Source organism: Lolium rigidum, chromosome 3 (assembly GCF_022539505.1).
Source record: "Lolium rigidum isolate FL_2022 chromosome 3, APGP_CSIRO_Lrig_0.1, whole genome shotgun sequence".
Taxonomy (NCBI): Eukaryota; Viridiplantae; Streptophyta; class Magnoliopsida; order Poales; family Poaceae; genus Lolium; species Lolium rigidum.
In genome coordinates, this window is record NC_061510.1 from 36979008 (window position 1) to 37003444 (window position 24437).

General features: G+C 41.2%; 1 protein-coding gene across 1 annotated transcript; it reads right to left on the reverse strand.

Annotated features, from left to right (window-relative positions):
• Positions 1-14191: 14191 nt before the first annotated feature.
• Positions 14192-16558, reverse strand: LOC124694686 (WAT1-related protein At1g43650-like). The gene is made up of 6 exons (XM_047227644.1): positions 16359-16558; positions 16183-16245; positions 15916-16032; positions 15429-15822; positions 14704-14855; positions 14192-14411 (listed from the first exon to the last, which is right to left on the reverse strand). Exons 1-6 carry the CDS (start codon positions 16556-16558, stop codon positions 14192-14194), a joined length of 1146 nt encoding a protein of 381 aa, XP_047083600.1.
• Positions 16559-24437: the final 7879 nt, after the last annotated feature.

Below are 24437 nucleotides of genomic sequence, written 5' to 3' on the forward strand. Positions count from 1 at the left end.
GTAACCTTTAGTGTAAGATAGATCAACGAGACTAAACCAAGTACTAGCATAGCATGCACACTGTCACCTTCATGCATATGTAGGAGGAATAGATCACATCGATATTATCATAGCAATAGTTAACTTCGCAATCTACAAGAGATCATGATCATAGCATCAACCAAGTACTAACACGGTGCACACACTGTCACCATTACACACGTGCAGGAGGAATAAAACTACTTTAATAACACATCACTAGAGTAGCGCATAGATAAATTGTGATACAAACTCATATGAATCTCAATCATGTAAAGCAGCTCATGAGATCATTGTATTGAAGTACATAGTAGAGAGATTAACCACATAGCTACCGGTACAGCCCCGAGCCTCGATGGAGAACTACTCCCTCCTCATGGGAGCAGCAGCGGTGATGAAGATGGCGGTGGAGATGGCAGCGGTGTCGATGGAGAAGCCTTCCGGGGGCACTTCCCCGCTCCGGCGGGGTGCCGGAACAGAGACTCCTGTCCCCCAGATCTTGGCTTCGCGATGGCGGCGGCTCTGGAAGATTTTCCGTATCGTGGTTTTTCGTCGAACGCGATAGGGTTTTCGATCCAGGGGCTTTATATAGGCGAAGAGGCGGCGCAGGAGGGTCGAAGGGGTGCCCACACCATAGGGTGGCGCGGGCCCCCCTGGCCGCGCCGCCATGTGGTTTGGTGGGCCTGTGCCCCCTCCCTGGTGGCTCTCGGGTGTTCTGGATGCTTCCGGGGAAAATAGGAACTTGGGCGTTGATTTCGTCCGATTCCGAGAATATTTCGTTACTAGGATTTCTGAAACCAAAAACAGCGAGAAAACGAGAGCGGCACTTCGGCATCTTGTTAATAGGTTAGTTCCAGAAAACGCACGAATATGACATAAAGTGTGCATAAAACATGTAGATACCATCAATAATGTGGCATGGAACATAAGAAATTATCGATACGTTGGAGACGTATCAGCATCCCCAAGCTTAGTTCTGCTCGTCCCGAGCGAGTAAAACGATAACAAAGATAATTTACTGGAGTGACATGCCATCATAAACTTGATCATACTATTTGTAAAGCATATGTAGTGAATGCAGCGATCAAAACAATGTATATGACATGGGTAAACAACTGAATCATAAAGCAAAGACTTTTCATGAATAGCACTTCAAGACAAGCATCAATAAGTCTTGCATAAGAGTTAACTCATAAAGTAATAATTCAAAGTAAAGGTATTGAAGCAACACAAAGGAAGATGAAGTTTCAGCGGTTGCTTTCAACTTATAACGTGTATATCTCATGGATAATTGTCAACATAGAGTAATATAACAAGTACAATATGCAAGTATGTAGGAATCAATGCACAGTTCACACAAGTGTTTGCTTCTTGAGGTGGAGAGAGATAGGTGAACTGACTCAACATAAAAGTAAAAAGAATGGTCCTTCAAAGAGGAAAGCATCGATTGCTATATTTGTGCTAGAGCTTTTATTTTGGAAACATGAAACAATTTTGTCAACGGTAGTAATAAAGCATATGAGTTATGTAAATTATATCTTACAAGTTGCAAGCCTCATGCATAGTATACTAATAGTGCCCGCACCTTGTCCTAATTAGCTTGGGTTAACACGGATTATCATTGCATAACATATGTTTCAACCAAGTGTCACAAAGGGGTACCTCTATGCCGCCTGTACAAGGGTCTAAGGAGAAAGTTCGCATTGGATTTCTCGCTTTTGATCATTCTTCAACTTAGACACCCATACCGGGACAACATAGACAACAGATAATGGACTCCTCTTTTAATGCTTAAGCATTCAACAACAATTATTATTCTCATATGAGATTGAGGTTTTATGTCCAAACTGAAACTTCCACCATGATTCATGGCTTCGAGTTAGCGGCCCAATGTTCTTCTCTAACAATATGCATACTCAAACCATTTGATTGTGAAAACCGCCCTTACTTCGGACAAGACGAACATGCATAGCAACTCACATGATATTCAACAAAGAGTAGATGGCGTCCCCGGGAACATGGTTATCGCACAACAAGCAACTTAATAAGAGATAAAGTGCATAAGTACATATTCAATACCACAATAGTTTTTAAGGCTATTTTGTCCCATGAGCTATATATTGCAAAGGCGAATGATGGAAATTTAAAGGTAGCACTCAAGCAATTTACTTTGGAATGGCGGAGAAATACCATGTAGTAGGTAGGTATGGTGGACACAAATGGCATAGTGGTTGGCTCAAGGATTTTGGATGCATGAGAAGTATTCCCTCTCGATACGGGGTTTAGGCTAGCAAGGTTATTTGAAACAAACACAAGGATGAACGGTACAGCAAAACTCACATAAAAGACATATTGTAAACATTATAAGACTCTACACCGTCTTCCTTGTTGTTCAAACTCAATACTAGAAATTATCTAGACCTTAGAGAAACCAAATATGCAAACCAAATTTTAGCATGCTCTATGTATTTCTTCATTAATAGGTGCAAAGTATATGATGCAAGAGCTTAAACATGAGCACAACAATTGCCAAGTATCACATTACCCAAGACATTATAGCAATTACTACATGTATCATTTTCCAATTCCAACCATATAACAATTTAACGAAGAGGAAACTTCGCCATGAATATTATGAGCTAAGAACACATGTGTTCATACGAACGAGCGGAGCGTGTCTCTCTCCCACACAAGCATGATGTAATCCAATTTATTCAAACAAAAACAAAAACAAAAGCACACAGATGCTCCAAGTAAAGCACATAAGATGTGACCGAATAAAAATATAGTTTCAACAGAAGGAACCTGATAATTTATCGATGAAGAAGGGGATGCCTTGGGCATCCCCAAGCTTAGATGCTTGAGTCTTCTTGATATATGCAGGGATGAACCACCGGGGCATCCCCAAGCTTAGAGCTTTCACTCTCCTTGATCATAGTATATCATCCTCCTCTCTTGACCCTTGAAAACTTCCTCCACACCAAACTCGAAACAACTCATTAGAGGGTTAGTGGACAATAAAAATTAACATGTTCAGAGGTGACACAATCATTCTTAACACTTCTGGACATTGCATAAAGCTACTGGACATTAATGGATCAAAGAAATTCATCCAACATAGCAAAAGAGGCAATGCGAAATAAAAGGCAGAATCTGTCAAAACAGAACAGTCCGTAAAGATGGATTTTATTAGGCCACCAGACTTGCTCAAATGAAAATGCTCAAATTGAATGAAAGTTGCGTACATATCTGAGGATCATGCACGTAAATTGGATTAATTTTCTGAGCTACCTACAGGGAGGTGGACCCAGATTCGTGACAGCAAAGAAACCTGGAACTGCGCAGTAATCCAAATCTAGTACTTACTTTACTATCAAAGACTTTACTTGGCACAACAAAACATAAAACTAAGATAAGGAGAGGTTGCTACAGTAGTAAACAACTTCCAAGACTCAAATATAAAACAAAGTACTGTAGCAAAATAACACATGGGTTATCTCCCAAGAAGTTCTTTCTTTTTAGCCATTAAGATGGGCTCAGCAGTTTTAATGATGCACTCGCAAGAAATAGTATTTGAAGCAAAAGAGAGCATCAAGAGGCAAATTCAAAACACATTTAAGTCTAACATGCTTCCTATGCATAGGAATCTTGTAAATAAACAAGTTCATGGAGAGCAAAGTAACAAGCATAGGAAGATAAAACAAGTGTAGCTTCAAAAATTTCAGCACATAGAGAGGCATTTTAGTAACATGAAAATTTCTACAACCATATTTTCCTCTCTCATAATAACTTTCAGTAGCAACATGAGCAAACTCAACAATATAACTATCACATAAAGCATTCTTATCATGAGTCTCATGCATAAAATTATTACTCTCCAAATAAGCATAGTTATTCTTATTAATTGTAGTAGGAGCAAATTCAACAAAGTAGCTATCATTATTATTTTCATCAAGTGTAGGAGGCATATTGTAATCATAATCAAATTTATCCTCCATAACAGGTGGTACCAAAAGACTACTATCATTATCATCACAAATAGGAGGCAAAGTATCATCAAAGAAAATTTTCTCCTCAATGCTTGGGGGACTAAAAATATCATGAAAACCAGCTTCCCCAAGCTTAGAACTTTCTATATCATTATCAACAATGGTGTTCAAAGCGTTCATACTAATATTACTACCAGCATGCAAATAAGATTTCATAGGTTTTTTAATTTTCGCATCAAACAATCCATGTTTTAAATCAGGAAATAGAATAAGAAGCTCATTGTTGTCCATTATGCCAAACTAGTGTAAACAAGAAACAAAAAGATGCAATTGCAGGATCTAAAGGAAATAGCTTCGAGCACACACACGACGGCGCCGGAAAAATACTTTACCCGAGACCGTAGTATGAGAGCCTTTTACCTTTCCTCCCCGGCAACGGCGCCGGAAAAGTGCTTGATGTCTACGGGAGCTTCTATTCTTGTAGACAGTGTTGGGCCTCCAAGAGCAGAGGTTTGTAGAACAGCAGACAAGTTTCCCTTAAGTGGATTACCCAAGGTTTATCGAACTCGGGGAGGAAGAGGTCAAAGATATCCCTCTCATGCAACCCTGCAACCACAAAGCAAGAAGTCTCTTGTGTCCCCAACACACCTAATAGGTGCACTAGTTCGGCGAAGAGATAGTGAAATACAGGTGGTATGAATAAGCAGTAGCAACGGCACCGGAAAAGTGCTTTGCCCGGGACAGTAAACAAGCGATAGTAATGCAGCAGTAGTAACGCGATAAAACAAGTAAACAAGCAGCGATAGCGATATTTAGGAACAAGGCCTAGGGATTACACTTTCACTAGTGGACACTCTCAACATTAATCACATAACAGAATAGATAAATGCATACTCTACACTTTTGTTGGATGATGAACACATTGCGTAGGATTACACGAACCCTCAATGCCGGAGTTAACAAGCTCCACAATAATGCTCATATTTTAGTAACCTTTAGTGTAAGATAGATCAACGAGACTAAACCAAGTACTAGCATAGCATGCACACTGTCACCTTCATGCATATGTAGGAGGAATAGATCACATTGATATTATCATAGCAATAGTTAACTTCGCAATCTACAAGAGATCATGATCATAGCATAAACCAAGTACTAACACGGTGCACACACTGTCACCATTACACACGTGCAGGAGGAATAAAACTACTTTAATAACACATCACTAGAGTAGCGCATAGATAAATTGTGATACAAACTCATATGAATCTCAATCATGTAAAGCAGCTCATGAGATCATTGTATTGAAGTACATAGTAGAGAGATTAACCACATAGCTACCGGTACAGCCCCGAGCCTCGATGGAGAACTACTCCCTCCTCATGGGAGCAACGAGCGGTGATGAAGATGGCGGTGGAGATGGCAGCGGTGTCGATGGAGAAGCCTTCCGGGGCACTTCCCCGCTCCGGCAGGGTGCCGGAACAGAGACTCCTGTCCCCCAGATCTTGGCTTCGCGATGGCGGCGGCTCTGGAAGATTTTCCGTATCGTGGTTTTTCGTCGAACGCGATAGGGTTTTCGATCCAGGGGCTTTATATAGGCGAAGAGGCGGCGCAGGAGGGTCGAAGGGGTGCCCACACCATAGGGTGGCGCGGGCCCCCCCTGGCCGCGCCGCCATGTGGTTTGGTGGGCCTGTGCCCCCCCCCGGTGGCTCTCGGGTGTTCTGGATGCTTCCGGGGAAAATAGGAACTTGGGCGTTGATTTCGTCCGATTCCGAGAATATTTCGTTACTAGGATTTCGAAACCAAAAACAGCGAGAAAACGAGAACTGGCACTTCGGCATCTTGTTAATAGGTTAGTTCCAGAAAACGCACGAATATGACATAAAGTGTGCATAAAACATGTAGATAACATCAATAATGTGGCATGGAACATAAGAAATGATCGATACGTTGGAGACGTATCATCGAGGGACGAGGAGATCATCGAATCATTGTTCACACATCCTAGTTTTCGTAATCGTCGAGTACTTTTCGGCTGAAACCTTCGAGATCTACTTGCCCTCTACTTCTAACTAAACCCTAGCCTATAACCCGTAGGCATTGACAAGTTAATACCTTGTCAACAGGGCCGCGCGGGCTCCACCCTGGCCGCGCCGGCCTATGGGGAGGGAGCCCTGGCGCCCTTCCGACTCCGCCTCTTCGTCTATAAGAGCCCTTTCGACCTAAAAACGCGATACGAATTGACGAAACTCCAGAAAGACTCCAGGGGCGCCGCCACCATCGCGAAACTCCAATTCGGGGGACAGAATCTCTGTTCCGGCACGCCGCCGGGACAGGGAAGTGCCCCCGGAAGCCATCTCCATCGACGCCACCGCCTCCATCATGCTCCGTGAGTAGTTCCCCCATGGACTACGGGTTCTAGCTGTAGCTAGTTGGTATTCTCTTCCCCATGTACTTCAATACAATGATCTCATGAGCTGCCTTACATGATTGAGATTCATCTGATGTAATCGCTGTTGTGTTTGTTGGGATCCGATGGATTGTTACATTATGATTAGTCTATCTATAAAGTTTGTGAAGTTATTGTTGCTGCAATCTTGTTGTGTTTAATGCTTGTCACTAGGGCCCGAGTGGCATGATCTTAGATTTAAGCTCTATACTTATTGTTTAGATTGTATCTACAAGTTGTTTGCACATGTCTATGTCCGGAACCCGAGGCCCCAGAGTGACAGCAACTGGGATAACTGGAGGGGAAGGCTTAGATATGAGGATCACATGTTTTCACGGAGTGTTAATGCTTTGCTCCGGTGCTCTATTAAAAGGAGTACCTTAATTTCCAGTAGATTCCCTAGAGGCCCGGCTGCCACCGGCTGGTAGGACAAAAGATGTTATGCAAGTTTCTCATTGCGAGCACGTATGACTATATATGGAAAACATGCCTACATGATTAATAATCTTGATGTTCTGTCTTAATGCTATTTCAATCCTATCAATTGCCCAACTGTAATTTGTTCACCCAACACTTGTTATTGGAGAGTTACCACTAGTGTAGATAGTCGGGAACCCCGGTCCATCTCTCATCATCATATACTCGGTCCTATATGTCATTGGAAGTAGTATCAACTATTTCCTGGTGTCATTGCTCTCATATTACTGCTACTGCTGCTGTGTTACTGTTACTACTGCTCTCATATTACTGCTGCTTTCACATCACCCCTGTTACTAGTGCTTTTCCAGGTGCAGCTGAATTGACAACTCAATTGTTAAGGCTTATAAGTATTCTTTACCTCCCCTTGTGTCGAATCAATAAATTTGGGTTTTACTTCCCTCGAAGACTCGTTGCGATCCCCTATACTTGTGGGTTATCAAGACTATTTTCACGGCGCCTTTGCCGGGGAGGCATAGCTCTACTCATAAGTTCACCTGGGGAGTACACTCCACCTCTCTCTCTGTTTTTATTTTATTTTGTTTTAATTAGTTTACTTCTGTCTAGTTTATTTCTACTTAGTTTATTTCTGTCTAGTATTATTTTGCTTAGTTTACTTTTGTCTAGTTTGTTTTTGTTTTGTTTTACTTTTCTCATATACCCAAAAATCCATAAAAATTTGAAAAACCGAAAAATTAAAAACTGTTGTTATGGAAGAACCCACAACCTATTTGGAGCTTATAGAATTATATAATAATTATAGAGAATCAAGAACGGGAAAAGTTATGACTGCTGTGATAGAAAAATTGAACACAATTGCTAAAATCTTGCTTAAACGCCATGATATAAACTGTTGCTCTAAACAGGATACTAAACATCTTAAATTTCAATGTGGCTTTAGTGAGGAAGTTTTAATTAAGAACTATAATTGGAATAGCTATATTCATTTTGGGTTCGAAGAAGTAGAACAATTTGTTTTGTTTATGGGAGCATCTGAGATAGAATCCTTCATGTCTAAAAATGATGAAACTTGTGCTGTTTGTAAGGACCTTAAAGATTATGTCTCTTCTATCCTTAATTTTTGCATAGAAAGTTACAGCAATAATCCTTATATCATTGATTATAAAGAGAGACTCATTAATGCACAAGAATGCACTCACAATTTGCAGGAACCAGTGAAAGAGGAAATTGATGAACCTGAAAGCTCATTGGATGAAAAAGAAGAAGAAATTGATGAACCTGAAAGCTCATTGGATGAAAAAGAAGAGGAGAGTGATGAATAAAAGGAGGAAGAATGGATTAGCTACCCATGCCAACCTTCTAATGAGAGTAACTCTTTATCTCTTACACTATTTGATTGTCCTCCATGCTTACCAAAGGAGGATGAATGTTATGTTCCTGTGGATTCTCTTGAAATATTGCCTATGAGAAAAACTTGTGAAAATGATTATGTTACTGTTATCTATGATAATCCATGCTATTTTGATAAATCTTATGATAATGCTTTGTTTGTGCCTGATGTCGAAATGCATGATACTAAAGAGTTTTGCTTAGCAGATGTTTATGATAAATCTCTAGATGATGGTCCTATGTTACTTGATAAATTTAATTGTACTACTAATGAAAATGGGATTGGAAAGGTCTTGACTTTATCTAGGAGTCTCATATCTCTTGAGAATGATCAATCACCTTGTTATATTATTGATAAAAGTGGATTCGAAAGTTTTAATCCCACTATTTTTAAGCTTGATAAAAATTATGTGTTTATGGATCATGAAAAGTATGCTGCATGTGATAGTTATATTGTTGAGTTTATTCATGAAGCTACTGAAAATTATTATGAGAGAGGAAAATATGGTTGTAGAAATTTGCATGGTACTAAAACACCTCTCTATATGCTGAAAATTTTGAAGTTGCTCTTGTTTTATCTTGCTATGCTTGTCACTTTGTTCTTCATGAATTTATTTGTGTACAAGATTCCTATGCATAGGAAGTGGGTTAGACTTAAATGTGTTTTGAACTTGCTTTTTGATGCTCTCTTTTGCTTCAACTCTCATCCTTATGTGAGCATCATTAAAATTGCTGAGCCCATCTTAATGGCTATAAAGAAAGCACTTCTTGGGAGATAACCCATGTCTTTATTTTGCTACTATTTTGTTGTGTCTTGGAAGTTGTTACTACTGTAGCAACCTCTCCTTATCTTTATTTTATTGCATTGTTGTGCCAAGTAAAGTCTCTAATAGAAGGTTGATGCTAGATTTGGATTTCACGCGTGAAACAGATTTCTATCTGTCACGAATTTGAGTAGGTCTCTCTGTAGGAAACTCAGAAAAATCTTCCAATTTTCATGCGTGTTCCTCAGATATGTACGCAACTTTCGTTAGTTTTGAGTTTTCTGATTTGAGCAACGGAAGTACCTCTTAAAAATTCGTGTTTACTGGCTGTTCTGTTTTGACAGATTCTGTCTCTTGTGGACTTTAAGTAAGGCTTTCTAGACGTGGAGAGCTGTAGCTAATGTTTTATTGAGTTCTTGCAATGTGTCACTACAGGACCAAAGTGGATTAAAGTTTTTTGAGTACTAACCCCTCTAATGAAGTTTATGAGAAGTTTGCTGTGGCAGAAGTTTTCAAGGGTCAAGAGAGGAGGATGAGATATGATCAAGAAGAGTGAAAAGCCTAAGCTTGGGGATGCCCCCGTGGTTCATCCCTGCATATTTCAAGAAGACTCAAGCGTCTAAGCTTGGGGATGCCCAAGGCATCCCCTTCTTCATCAACTTATCAGGTCACTTCTAGTGAAACTATATTTTTATTCAGTCACATTATATGTGCTTTAGTTGGAGCGTCTGTGTGTTTTTATTTTTGTTTGTGTTTGAATAAATTCGGATCCTAGCAATCCTTGTGTGGGAGAGAGACACGCTCCGCTTTTTCATATGAACACTCGGTGTTCTTAGCTTTATTTTAATGTTCATGGCGGAGTTGAAAACCGCAACACTTATTGATATTTGGTTGGAAACAGAAAATGCTTCATATTGTCTTGAATAATTTGATACTTGGCAATTGTTTTGAGCTCTCACATAGATCATGTTTACTCATGCATCATGTAGTTTAAACCTATTAGTGGAGAACTACCGTAGAGCTTGTTGAAATTTGGTTTGCGTGATTGGTCTCTCTAAGGTCTAGATATTTTCTGGTAAAAGTGTTTGAGCAACAAGGAAGACAGTGTAGAGTCTTATAATGCTTGCAATATGTTCTTATGTAAGTTTTGCTGTACCAGTTCATCTTGTGTTTGCTTCAAACAACCTTGCTAGCCAAAGCCTTGTACTGAGAGGGAATGCTTCTCGTGCATCCAAAACCTTGAGCCAAAACCTATGCCATTTGTGTCCACCATATCTACCTACTATGTGGTATTTCATGCCATTCCAAGTAAATACTTCATGTGCTACCTTTAAACAATTCAAAAGCTATTATCTCTTATTTGTGTCAATATTTTATAGCTCATGAGGAAATATGTGGTGTTTTATCTTTCGATCTTGTCATTTACTCCGGACAGACTTTCACCAATGGACTAGTGGTTCATCCGCTTATCCAATAATTTTGCAAAAAGAGCTGGCAATGGGGTTCCCAGCCCCAAATTAATTAACTTTCATTAATAATTCTCTTCACGTGTTTTGCCCTGATCTATCAGTAAGCAATTTAATTTTGTAAATAGACACTCCTTCATGGTATGTGAATGTTGGAAGGCACCCGAGGATTCGGTTAGCCATGGCTTGTGTAAGCAAAAGGTTGGGAGGAGTGTCAACCATAAATAAAACTAAAGTACATGTGTAAACAAAAGAGAAGAGGGATGATCTACCTTGCTGGTAGAGATAACGTCCTTCATGGGAGCCGCTCTTGAAAGTCTGGTCGATAAGGTAGTTAGAGTACCCATTACCATTCGTTGACAACAACAAACACCTCTCAAAACCTTACTTTTATGCTCTCTATATGATTTCAAAACTTAAAAAGCTCTAGCACATGATTTAATCCCTGCTTCCCTCTGCGAAGGGCTTTTCTTTTACTTTATGTTGAGTCAGTTTACCTACTTCTTTCCATCTTAGAAGCAAACACTTGTGTCAATCGTGCATTGATTCTTACATACCTGCTTATTTGCATTCATTATATTACTTTGTGTTGACAATTATCCATGAGATATGCATGTTCAAAGTTGAAAGCAACTGCTGAAACTTAAATCTTCCTCTGTGTTGCTTCAATTCCTTTACTTTGAATTTATTGCTTTATGAGTTAACTCTTATGCAAGACTTTTGATGCTTGTCTTGAAAGTACTATTCATGAAAAGTTTTGCTATATCTTATCTATTTGCTAGCAACTATAGATCATTGCCTTTAGTCACTTCATTCATCTCATATGCTTTACAATAGTATGATCAAGGTTATGTAAGTAGCATGTCACTACAGAAATTATTCTTTTTATCGTTTACCTACTCGAGGGCGAGTAGGAACTAAGCTTGGGGATGCTTGATACGTCTCCAACGTACCTATAATTTCGATGTTCCATGCTTGTTTTATGCCAATACCTACATGTTTTGCTCGCACTTTATAATGTTTTTATGCGTTTTCCGGAACTAACCTATTAACAAGATGCCACGAGTGCCGGTTCTCGTTTTCGTTGTTTTTGGTCCGGAAAGGCTGTTCGGGCAATATTCTCGGAATTCGACGAAACAAAGACCCGAGTATCTTATTTTTCCCGGAAGATTCCAGAACACCGAAGGGGAGACGAAGATGGGCCGGGGGCCCCACACAACGGGGCCGCGCGGGCTCCACCCCGGCCGCGCCGGCCTATGGGGAGGAGCCACGGCGCCCTTCCGACTCCGCCTCTTCGCCTATAAGAGCCCTTTCGACCTAAAAACGCGATACGAATTGATGAAACTCCGGAAAGACTCCGGGGCGCCGCCGCCATCGCGAAACTCCAATTCGGGGACGAGAATCTCGTTCCGGCACGCCGCGGGACGGGGAAGTGCCCCGGAAGCCATCTCCATCGACGCCACCGCCTCCATCATGCTCCGTGAGTAGTTCCCCCATGGACTACGGGTTCTAGCCGTAGCTAGTTGGTATTCTCTTCCCCATGTACTTCAATACAATGATCTCATGAGCTGCCTTACATGATTGAGATTCATCGATGTAATCGGTGTTGTGTTTGTTGGGATCCGATGGATTGTTACATTATGATTAGTCTATCTATAAAGTTTGTGAAGTTATTGTTGCTGCAATCTTGTTGTGTTTAATGCTTGTCACTAGGGCCCGAGTGACATGATCTTAGATTTAAGCTCTATACTTATTGCTTAGATTGTATCTACAAGTTGTTTCACATGTCTATGTCCGGAACCCGAGGCCCCAGAGTGACAGCAACTGGGATAACTGGAGGGGAAGGCTTAGATATGAGGATCACATGTTTTCACGGAGTGTCAATGCTTTGCTCCGGTGCTCTATTAAAAGGAGTACCTTAATTTCCGAGTAGATTCCCTAGAGGCCCGGCTGCCACCGGCTGGTAGGACAAAAGATGTTATGCAAGTTTCTCATTGCGAGCACGTATGACTATATATGGAAAACCTGCCTACATGATTAATAATCTTGATGTTCTGTCCTAATGCTATTTCAATCCTATCAATTGCCCAACTGTAATTTGTTCAGCCAACACTTGTTAATGGAGAGTTACCACTAGTGTAGATAGCTGGGAACCCCGGTCCATCTCTCATCATCATATACTCGGTCCTATATGTCATTGGAAGTAGTATCAACTATTTTCTGGTGTCATTGCTCTCATATTATTGCTACTGCTGCTGTGTTACTGTTACTACTGCTCTCATATTACTGCTTTGCTTTCACATCACCCTCGTTACTAGTGCTTTTCCGAGTTGCGGCTGAATTGACAACTCAGTTGTTAAGGCTTATAAGTATTCTTTACCTCCCCTTGTGTCGAATCAATAAATTTGGGTTTTACTTCCCTCGAAGACTGTTGCGATCCCCTATACTTGTGGGTTATCAGTACTCTTGCCGATGTTGATTGACTACCTTAATGGTTGCGCGCGTGCACGCAGCCTTGGCATTGCGGCTCAAATTAAAATTATGGGAGAACCTTCGTTGGTATTTACAGGTCTATGATTTGTTATCTATCTTTGGCTGCCTTCAGGAAAGTACAAGATTATGTCTTGGAAGAAGAAAGAGTTTGAAGACCTCGAAGATTTGCTAGTATCTTTTAGACTTTATTTTGTAATCGCTGGAGACAGCTCGTGTATCTCTACCATGTACTATTTGTTATTATGAATATATGTGGTATTGATTGTCAAATTTTTTTTTGGCTCATGTGTTGCGCCAGGCTCAGCCCAGACTGCGGTTTATCCAGTAGCCATATTCCATTCTTTTAGTCAACTTTTTTTACATAGTGTCGCAAATGCTTACGCACCGATCTTCAAAGCCTTTTTTTGGGGGGTTTATCAGCTGTGTCAAGGAGACGTGCCACATTCCGGAAAACACTATGCATATGAATGTTGCAACAGAACTACAAAGTACACAAGGATGTGGGAAACCTTTTGGGCTCCTTTGATTCATAGGATTTGTAAAGGAGTTGTGTAGGATTTGGTTTCTATGGGAAATTTTTCTATACAAGTTGTTTGATTCATAGGAACACATTCTATAGGAATCTTGTAGTACAATTTCTATAGGAAAAAAACATTAAGTAGGTCATACCTCATGAAAAAATTCCTTTGCTACAAACAAACATACATCAGGCTCCTTTGATTCATAGGATTTGTATAGAAATTATGTAGGATTTGAATCTTTTGAAATTCTACACAAGTTGTTTGATTCATAGGAACATATCCTATAGAAACTAATCCTATAGAAATCATGTAGTGTAAATTCTATAGGAAAAAACATGGGATATGACCTCATGGAAAATTTCTTTGGGCAATCAAACACACATCATCTTTCCATAAGATTCAAGTAGCCATGATATTCCAATCATATACTTTTCTTATTCCTATACTTTTCCTACCCTATGAATCAAAGGAGCCCGAATTCATTTTCTCATAGATTCAAATGAGTATGACATCCCAACCCTATGATTTTCCTATTACTATATTTTGCCTATCCTATGAATCAAAGGAGCCTTTTGTTTTTTGCGAGGGAACTCTAGCAAATTTCCTGAATTTGCACACCCGACACACCATCGGTTCAGGCTGCTAGTCACGGGCTTCGAACATCCTATTCATGCGAATGACAATATGTTCCCTCTTGTCTAGTCGTATTACTCTCCTCTTTCGAGCCGCTCTTCCCTGAAGAGACGTCGGTTATCTTTGCTCGCTGCATCTCGCAGTCTAGATCGGCTACCCGCTCTTCGCTGCTCGCGTTGTACTGTTGATCTTTGTCCTTGCCCCATAACAACATGTAGAGGCCAAGTATCACCACCACTCCTCCGATTATGCTGCAGATCAATAAAAACAACAATAGATCGACAAAGATAAGAGTTAGAGCGTTGGTCACGAGAAAATGTAAAACTTAAAGCTCTAGGACCAGTACTAACAAGTAACCAATCTGAAAAGGAGGTTGCACCGCATGCTAAGATTTATTTGGCTCAGGAATATGGGAATCATATGAGTGAGCAAGGCTTGAGAGGCCGAGTGATCATTCATGAATTTGGTGTGTGGTATCTTTGTATGGATGTCATGCAAAAAGGAGCACTACGCACGTTCAGGACAACCATATCGATCACGTACCTCCCGACGTGTAGGTTTTCGCCGAAGATGAAGTAGGCCAAGATGGCCACCATGATGGTGGAGAGGGGGGTGGACATGGTGACGAAGACGGGGCCTTTCTTCTTTGTGCACCATAATTGTGCAAACACAGCGAACCCACTGCACGCTATCCCCTGAAACAATAAGGCCCTTTTTCATTTGCGGGATTATAGAAACAGCGAAATAAGAAAACATAGGATTACAATGTTATTTTCTATCCTATATGATTCCATATGCGCCAAAATTGATTACAACCTAGGAAAAACAAAGGATTCTAAAAAATGGTTTTAGTAGATGTTAGATTTCTTATGACATCTAGTGCAAAGGATTTCTTAAAACAAATGGGATTCCATCAGAAATGAAATAACCATTATATGGAAAACTCCCAAAGTTTTGAATCTTGTTCAATTTTTATGCAAATCATTTAAATCAAAGAGGTCCAAGTATGGGCACACACTACTTAACACGGCGAAATGGAAGGGCAAGATTGGCTACTTATGGGACATATGGCCTTCGAAATGGGACGAAAAGACTAGCAGAAATTTCTGGTTAAACTAACTGCAGCATCTCGTTAAAATAGGAGGAAAACCTTTTGCCTCGTTTAAAAAAAAGGGAGGATAAGTTCAATGAGTAACTTTTTTTGAAACGGAAAATTGAATCAACTGAAGTACGCGCATATTTTGTCCGCTCACTGATTGGGCACGTACAGAGTAGATGATGCACCAGAACTTGAGGCCGAAGCCTATGAGCCAGTCCTCCTTCTTGTGCTTCAGGACCACTGTGAAAGCTAGCGACTGTATCCCTCCCACCGTCGCCATCCACGCCGTCAGCGACATCTCCGCCGGGTACCTCTTCACCGACGTCGCCTGCATGATGTACCAGATGGACCAGCACACGCAGCTGGCCACGGCGAGGAACGCCCCTTTGAGCCAGCTGCGGTGTACAGCGTTGCTGCCGTCTATGTGGATCGGCGCCTTCCTGCAGGGGCTCGCGATCGCCGCACCCTTGTACAGTGTCATAGTGGTCACTCCGGCGAACGACACCACGGTTCCGGCGACCTTCGCGAGGCCTCGCGCGCTCTTCAAGTCTACGATCTCCATCCTATAGGAACCAGGGATCGATGCTGCAGTTAGTTTAACAAGATCTTGCGTGCATGCATCAGATGTTGGCCGTCGTGTCGATCGGATCGGTCACCTGAGGACGATGGCGATGACGAAGGTAATGGAAGCGACGGCGTTCACCATGGAGGCGACGAATGTCGGGGAGGTGTACTTGAGGCTCGCGAAGTACATGTTCAGAGTTAAGCTCACCCTGCAACCAGTTCAATTCAGGATCAGATATTGAGTAGCTTAAATCGTAGCTTGTCAGAATGATATAAATTTTTGTGTATATATGCAGACATGAAGTTTCCTAAATACGAACGAAACATATATATATATATTTATTGAATCTAGTTCTTACCCCACAAGCGACAGTACGAAGATCTCCAGGAACAGCATCCACGTCATCTTGGGCCTCAACTTCCTGACGTACGTCCAAGAAAAAAGAAGCAGAATGAGCACAGCAACAGAGATCATACTACCAAGTCTGAATTCTTCAAATTTATGAACACTAGAACACTAGATCAAATTATATACTTCTCATGGTAGTAGGCGAAAGGCCAGAGGACGACTGCAACGAGGAGGTGGCGGTAGGTGACATAGACGTAGGGGTTGAGGCCGCGGTTGAAGGCGGCCTCGGTGAAGAAGTACATGAAGGTGTAGCTGAGCTGCACCAGGATCATCATGTTGTGCGGCGCGTACCTCCTCCACACCTCTCCTCCCATTCCAACAGCCATGGCAACCTCAAAGCTCAAGAAGAGATAAATGGAGCGGATAGACGACGAGTGCTGAGTGCAGAGCCTGTCCTCTCCTTATAAAGGCCGTGGAGTTGGGACAGCTCTGGTGGAGAAGTAGCAACCAATTCATGCATGGAGGTGTCACTGTCAGTGGTAGGTTGCCCTAATGAGACAGGAAATTCCTATTGATTGGATTCCTATGTCTCAATTCCGTAGGAATTTGAACATCCACTCAAACCTCTCTTTTTGATTCAAGTGCATAGGATCAAGGCACTTTTCCCGTGTATTCCATGTGTTTCATCCAAACGACTTTTTTTTTTAGTTTTGCAGTGTTTTACAATCCTCTGTTTCACACAAATGATTCTTGTATTTTTTGTATTCCTTGGTTTCTCAACATTGCGATCCAACGAAGCCCTAACGGGGTCGGGAACTCCTCCTAGGCAGCACGAGGGGAAACCCTTGTGCCATCACCCAACCAACTTCGCCATCCCTCGCCCCCGATGACGTTAGACTTGGCCGCGGTGGTGGCCGAGCCCGCGCCGAAGGTGTCCGATGAAGCCTCTCATATTGTTTGCATGGTCAAACCTGTAAGGGGCAGTGGGGGTCGTCTCGTCGCTGTGTTATCCTTGGAGCGGATCTCGCACCCACAATTGCGGATTGGGTGTGACGCAGGCGAAAGTTGTTGGCATGGCGGCGGCGAGTCTTGGTGCCCCTCTCACACAAAGATGTTGTCAATACTAGATTTGACTGCTGGACCGTGGATGGAGGTGGATCTTGGTGGAGTGATGTTTATCTACCACGTTGACGTCGATGATTCTCGGCGGCGTGGAGCTGCAGGGTATCGAAGACGGAACGGGCGTGGACTGCTGGACGCGTGCAGGATGGTGGAGCTGTCTGGCGTCATGGTGACATCGACGGTAGGTCTGGCAAGATCAATGCGGTGATCCCTCTTGAAGATGGGTGCGAGGGTCCGCTTGACTGGTTGCGCTTCTCACCCGCCAATGGGCGGCTTGGGAAGGCATTCAGTTTTTAGATGATGTGTGTTGGTGTATTGTCAGGCTAATGGCCCTGTTCATGGTCACCCCCTCATCGCTCTTGTAAGTATAGCGAGTTACCGCTGAAAGGTGGCTTCGAGTTTGATCTTTGTATCTTCCTTATAAGACTTTGCGAATAATTTAATAAAGAAAAGTTGTGTGCATCCTTTGGATTCAGAGGTTGGGACGATGCTCCCATTTCGAAAAAGTACTAGATTTGACTTGGTTGTGGCTAGATTTGAATCAGGGAACTAGCGGGCAACTTCATCTAGGCATCGCATCTAGCGGCACTTATGGCTAAACTCTATCGTGATGTGCATGTCAACCATCGACGAAACAACAATACAACTATGATTAGAAGCAATGTGAGAGTGCGTTCCTCTCCGGTGTTTTCTCATTGGTCGGCTAGTTTTGTCCTACTAGTTTTGCACTAAGAGGGGTTAACTATCGGTTTTTAATTTCATCAAACATCTAACTACATGAGATCATCTCAATATCTAATTTAGAAGAGATTTAACGAAAATAAAATAGGAAACTTGGCTACAATTAGTGTGAAGGTTAATGAGAGTTAATTTACCAATTGAAGATGATAGATCATATGGAATCTTTCAAACATGGGCTCTTTCAATGTGAAATGTTGAATGGTCATACTTTTTTTTAGGAAATACTATTGGAAAATGAAAGCGCCTTTAAAGATCAAGATCTTTATGTGATTCTTTCATAAAAAAGTTATACTCACAAGAGATAATCTTGCTAAGCAGAATTGGAATGGTTGTAAGGAGTGTGTTTTCTGTGATTCTGAGGATTATATTAACCATCTCTTTTTCGCTTGTCCCTTTGCCCATCTTATTTGGAGAGTTGACACTTTACCTATAATATTCCTCCACCCTCCTCTAATGTTACCAGCATGTTGGCTTAATGGAGTAGAAAAGCAAACTAAAGCTCGTATATGTATAAGCCTTTGTGCTCTAGTATGGGCTCTGTGGAACAGTAGAAATGATATAATTTTTAATAAGGTTTAAACTGCTCATTTCTTACAGAAAATTTGTACAACTACTTTTTTGTTCCGTGAATGGTGCTATCAAGGCGCAACGAGGGCATATGGATACTGGATGCAACCGTTTAAAGAAGGTTGCACGGGCTATCTACAATTAGGGTGACTGGCGACTTGTTCTAAATGATGCTTAAGCGCATTGCTTTTTTGTTACTCCAGTGGTTGATTTTTATGTACACGATGTGTGATCAATCAGCCATAAATTTGTATGACTTTGAAACCCTAAATAATGCAGTAAAATGTTGGGTGCGCCGATTTATGCGGCCGGGCTTCGCTCCCCTTTTCAGGAAAAGAAACGTGTCACGAATATAGTATTATGTGGAAACCTTGATCAATTCAGCCGTTAGTCGTGTGTGATATGTTAATCAGCAGAGATGTCACTGTATGCAGAAATGAGCAGCCGCGAAAAACAAATAGTCATATTTAATCTGCGAGTTGTGACCATTTCTGGCACGTTGGACGAAAAACGATGCATGAACACGTTTCAGAAACTGGAAACAAAAGGATCCATGAGGTCAGTCCAAGTAACATTTTCTTCGTCTGGATTTATGATCACTCGTGAGACTTCCATGCATATATATTCTCCTGAGCTCAGCATATGATCTGTGCGATCCTTTTTTGTTCTAACTCTTGTTAATTATTGAAAATTGCCAAGTCTTTTGCCACTGTTAATAAAAACAAATAGTAGCCAGGATCGTCTGGACTTCTCGATCACCCGTGCAGATTTGCATGCATTCTCCCGAGAAATGGTGATTTGGCCATGCATCTTGACAGTAGCCTGTTTTTTCTCCCGTGTCGTGTGTTGCTACAAACCGGCGAAAGATGTACTTCCTCCGGGAGTATAAGTGTACCAAATGAATAACTCCTTTTATTTCGTGAATGTTGGTGCCCTTGTCCTGCTTCGTCCCAATTTGGTTTTTAATTTCGTTCGTGTTGTATGTCTACTTCAACCTAGGCATACACGATCAGGTTCCCCTCTGTGGCTCTGTCCTTCTTCAACTATATTTTAGCTCCGTTGACATAGCTAAGGTGGAATCAGCTACACATATATTGGACAGAAGGTGTGACAAGATACACATTGCGTAGTGACATCAACACGACCTGTTCTCCAATTTATCGTCCCGCTGGTTGACATTTGGGTTTTCACACGTTGTATCATCACAAGCAGAAGGAAAAAACCTAGTTTTTTTAATCTTCTCCCTGAAAACATGTTCAATTTTTAGCTTCCTACTAAGTGGGATTTTCCTTTTTTGTTCTATAAACGAAGTTGAACACAACCAAGGTGAATACTATCAAGAAAGCTAAAATGACAAAGACAATTAATCGGATTTGCTAAAATTTTCTCCAACTTAATAATTTAGTGATTTTAATGCTTACTTGTATACCACAGAATTCATATCACTACATTTTTTTTCCGAAAATGGCAGAAGGACCTGGCTCTTCGCTGCATACAACCTTATACTCCTTCTGTTCTTAAATATAGGCCATAGAGTTTTTTGCACGAATATCAAAGAACACACTTAGAGGGAAGGCTACATCAGTTTTGGGCGAGCTTACTTCTCACTAATTGACGTGATAAAATAGAGGAGTTTACAGTAGATAAGGAAACATAATAAAATTCCTAAATAAATTCTCCATACAAGCAATGCAATGCGATATACCTTATATTTTGGAAGTTTTCTCAAAAAACTATATGGCTTATATCATGGAACGGAGGAAGTATTTGTTAATGAGAATTCATAATGGTACTAGTATCTGAAAGTGTTTTGTGATTCGAGAACACCCAAGATAAGCCCAGAAACTCTCTCGGACAAACTCTTTATCGAGTGCCACATTCTGGAAAACACACTCACTATGACCTTTTTTTAGTGCCAAATGAATTCCTACAATAGAAAACATAATTTTGAAGCACATTTGCAGGATACTCAAGTGCTAAACTCTTATCGATTCCTACAAGAGAGTGTTTGGCACACTTCGATTGCACACTCCTTTTATTTTCTTTCTTTTTGATTTCCCCCATGTTTCCCCCGTGGCAAGAGAATTACAAGACTAGCACAACAAAATTAAAGTGAGTTCACTCTAGGTAAAGAAGGAGTACATTGCTAGGCAATCATCAGGGCGTTAATCTTGGTAGGATCGAAGGTAACCCCGAAGGAAAGAAAGAATCACAAGGTTAGTGGCAAGGTAGGCAAAGTTCGGGCATGGTTTTACCTTCCAGTGACGGCTTTACCTTAAAGCTTAATGTTGAATGCAGTATTTCCCCCAACTAGGTCATAAATGATCAGAAGAACTTTACGGTGGTTATGTTGGGTTGTAAAGAGCACAATCCATACAGTTTCACCAAAATTGGAGAACAATCAAAAGAAAACTAAGATCAACAAAAGAGACAAGGAATCGCCATTTTCAGGGGGCTGGAGGCTCCGGCTCCACTTGGCAGAAGCATCCGAGTTGTCAAAAAATCTGAGACCTCACAGATTATTTGCTTGAAAATCCTCAAACGAGAGGTGAAGATGATGGAATTGTCTAAAGGCAACAAAAGCAAGTGTAGATCAAGACCAAAATCACCAAATACGTGGATCAACACCAACAAAATCCCACAAGAATACCCAGAATGATCTAGTACCAACTGGGCTTATTTTGTGGGATATATGAAATTAAGAAAGATTTTTACAACAAAGTCAAGTGGTTTGGGGGAAACAATAAAAAGTCAAACCTTGGCAACCAAGAGCTTACCATGTGATATGGGTTGGGGTCCCGATATTCACACTTCCACCATGAAACGATGGGGAAAACAAATAAGACAAAGGTAACACACAAAGTAATTGGGATACATAGCAAGTATGGATGAATTAAAGGCGTCCATTTACGAGTGCCTACGCATAAGAATTTGGATTGCTCAACTCAAACAACCCACTCTTGATGACACCGCTCTATCCAAACGGTCGATCGACCGATCTAGTAGAATCCACTACTGAAAGATTTGCTGGGCAAAACTAGTGGAGGGCTTAGACTCCACAAGGGGAGGGTCTTGGATTACACATGGGGAATTTAGGGAGCAAAGGTCTAGGTTTCACATCATGAGTAACCTTACATTTGATGAGAGAGGAAGGTTACTTATAGTATTTTTTTTGTAGGTAGGTTATTAATAGTCTAAGCATGAAGTGGTATGATGAGGCAAAGGTTACACAGTTCCTTTCCGAAATGTTGTGCGCAAGCAGTAGTCCGGATCTTCCATACTTCTTGGAGAAGTGTTAGGCCAAGCCAGAACAAGGTTGGTCAGACCTCCGGGGGATTCGTTCGACTCCACTTGGTTGTTGTGTAGAGGCCCTGACCATGTTTTCTTTCCGGTTTTTTTCCTCTCGCATGAACATTTTTTTTTACATTCCTATCAAATCTTTTTACTATAAGGTCCCGCTTGGTTCAGTTTATTTTAGTCAAACCGGGTGTAAAATTTCCCGGCGATAACTATTTCCGGTTCACCTTATTTTAGTAGGTCCTTTTTTTCCACCAGACGTTTACGTATGGCGGACACGTTAAGTCTACGATTGTCGCATGCTCCGTTTAAAGGTGGGCACAACAAAACCGGGCAACCAAATTTTACGGACAGGTATTTGATATGTCATTCCAAGCGGGCCCTAAGAATTTTTTTCTTCACACTACACCTGTCAATTTTTTTTTTAGAAAAACAGGGGGGCCAAAGCCCCCCAGCCCCATTTTTATTAGAAAATGAAGCCAGGGTATCCAGATAGCATTCATGAGTAGTCAGAGAGACTCTCCAGCAATTTTTACAACCAAAAACTGAAAGTACAAGATGCAGAAGCGTCGAAGCTGTTACAAGGGAAAGGTCCAGCCTACTCATGCCTGAAACTAGTTGGTGTTGGCGATCAAGAATTGTCGACGCTCCGCATCAGACTTCAGGCCAGCCAAGCAATCCGCAGTAATTCGCCCCTCTTGATGTTCAGCAAACGCAGACTTCTGTCCATCAGCCGAGAGCGCGGCTCCTTGATCAATAGTGTCCAGCTTTTCATCATCGAAGTTGCACGATCCCATACCATACTGAGACTTGATCATTTTTTCCCTGGAAACACATGTCATTTCGAGTTTTCCATAAGGCCCAAAGGAAAGCAGCAGTAATAATACCAGATATATGATCATTAGAATGCCAGATGTTGTATAGCGAGCTAAAGTTCATCATGTGTATGCTAGGAAAAACCTCATGGAGTATCCTCCAAATTTGATTGGCAACAACACAATCAAAAATAGGTGCACACCTGTTTCAGATTCAGAACAGAATAAATAGGAAAGATCAAGTACATGGCGACGTTTGGATAAATTATCTCTAGTTAAGAGTTTGTTTTGGCATAACAGCCATAAAAAGACATGAACCCGGCCCGGAATTTGGATTCGCCAAATGGCAGCAAGGTGAGGTACTCTAACACCACCATCATTAACAAAGCGATAAAAAGATTTTACTGAATAAACTCCAGAGTTTTCAAAAATCCAATGTGGGGAGTCTTCCTCCGGCAACAGAGAGATCGAACATAACAAGCTACAAAGCTCATCCCATCTCCCCATCATCTGAGGATCAAAACAAGGACGGAACGACAAACGAAGCTCATGGTCTACAAGAACTTGACTCACTGTAGCCCCTGGTTCATTGCAGATGGAAAATAAATCCCAGAAGAGCGTGGCAAGAGGGTAGTGAGAAATCCAAGTATCCATCCAATTTTTTTTATTACCATTACCCAATCTCCAGTTAAAACCGAGTCTAACAGAAGGTGCAGCCCAGCATAGACTTTTCCAAAACGGCGACGAGCCATAGTCAGCAATCCAACAAAAGTTGGGGGTGGTACGATATTTGTGAGAAATAATTTGTTTCCAAATTTTATCTTCCGAATTGAAAAATCGTTTAAACCAAGATCTGATCAAGCAGAGATTCATATCTCTTAAGTTAGGAACATCCAAACCCCCAAATCCTTTTTTCCTTGTGATCAACCCCCAATTCGCAAGATGATACTTTTGATGATCATCAAGATCACCCCAAAAGAAGTGAGACATTTGAGAATAGATGGAATTAATGACCCACTTCGGAAACTTCAACACAGACATCAGGTAAGTCGGAATACTCGCAAGGCAAGCTCTAATCAAAATGAGTTTTCCTTCATAGGAAATTAATTTACCTCGCCATCCAGAAATTTTCTTAATAATTTGATCAATAATTGGTTGCAAATCTTCTTTTTTGAGCTTAGCAAAATGTAAAGGAACTCCCAGATATTTAAATGGAAAAGATCCAAGGTTACAGCAAAACACCTGGGTAAATTCTCTAGCAGTAGAGTCAGGCATATTCAAAGTCATCAAGTCGCTTTTGTGATAATTGATCCTCATTCCCGAAATATTTTCAAAACAAGTCAAAATCCATTTGAGAACACGAGCCATATGAATGTCAGGCTCCAGAAACAGGATGGTATCGTCAACGTATTGGAGACTGACAATACCACCCGATACCACCTGAGGCAACAAACCGCGAATCAAATTTTTTGAAACAGCTTTAAAGAGCGTTTTAGTGAACACATCCGAGATAAAATTGAAAAGGATGGGGGAGAGGGGATCCCCTTGCTTCAGGCCTTTACCCGCAATGAAATTTTCGCTGTTACAGTCATTAATGCGAATGCAATAAGATCCATTTACAAGAGCTTTGAAAATCCACCCAATCAAACGAGAGCCAAAACCACGAGAAACTAACATTTCCTTAAGGAAATCCCACTTAACACGATCATACGCTTTCTCGTAG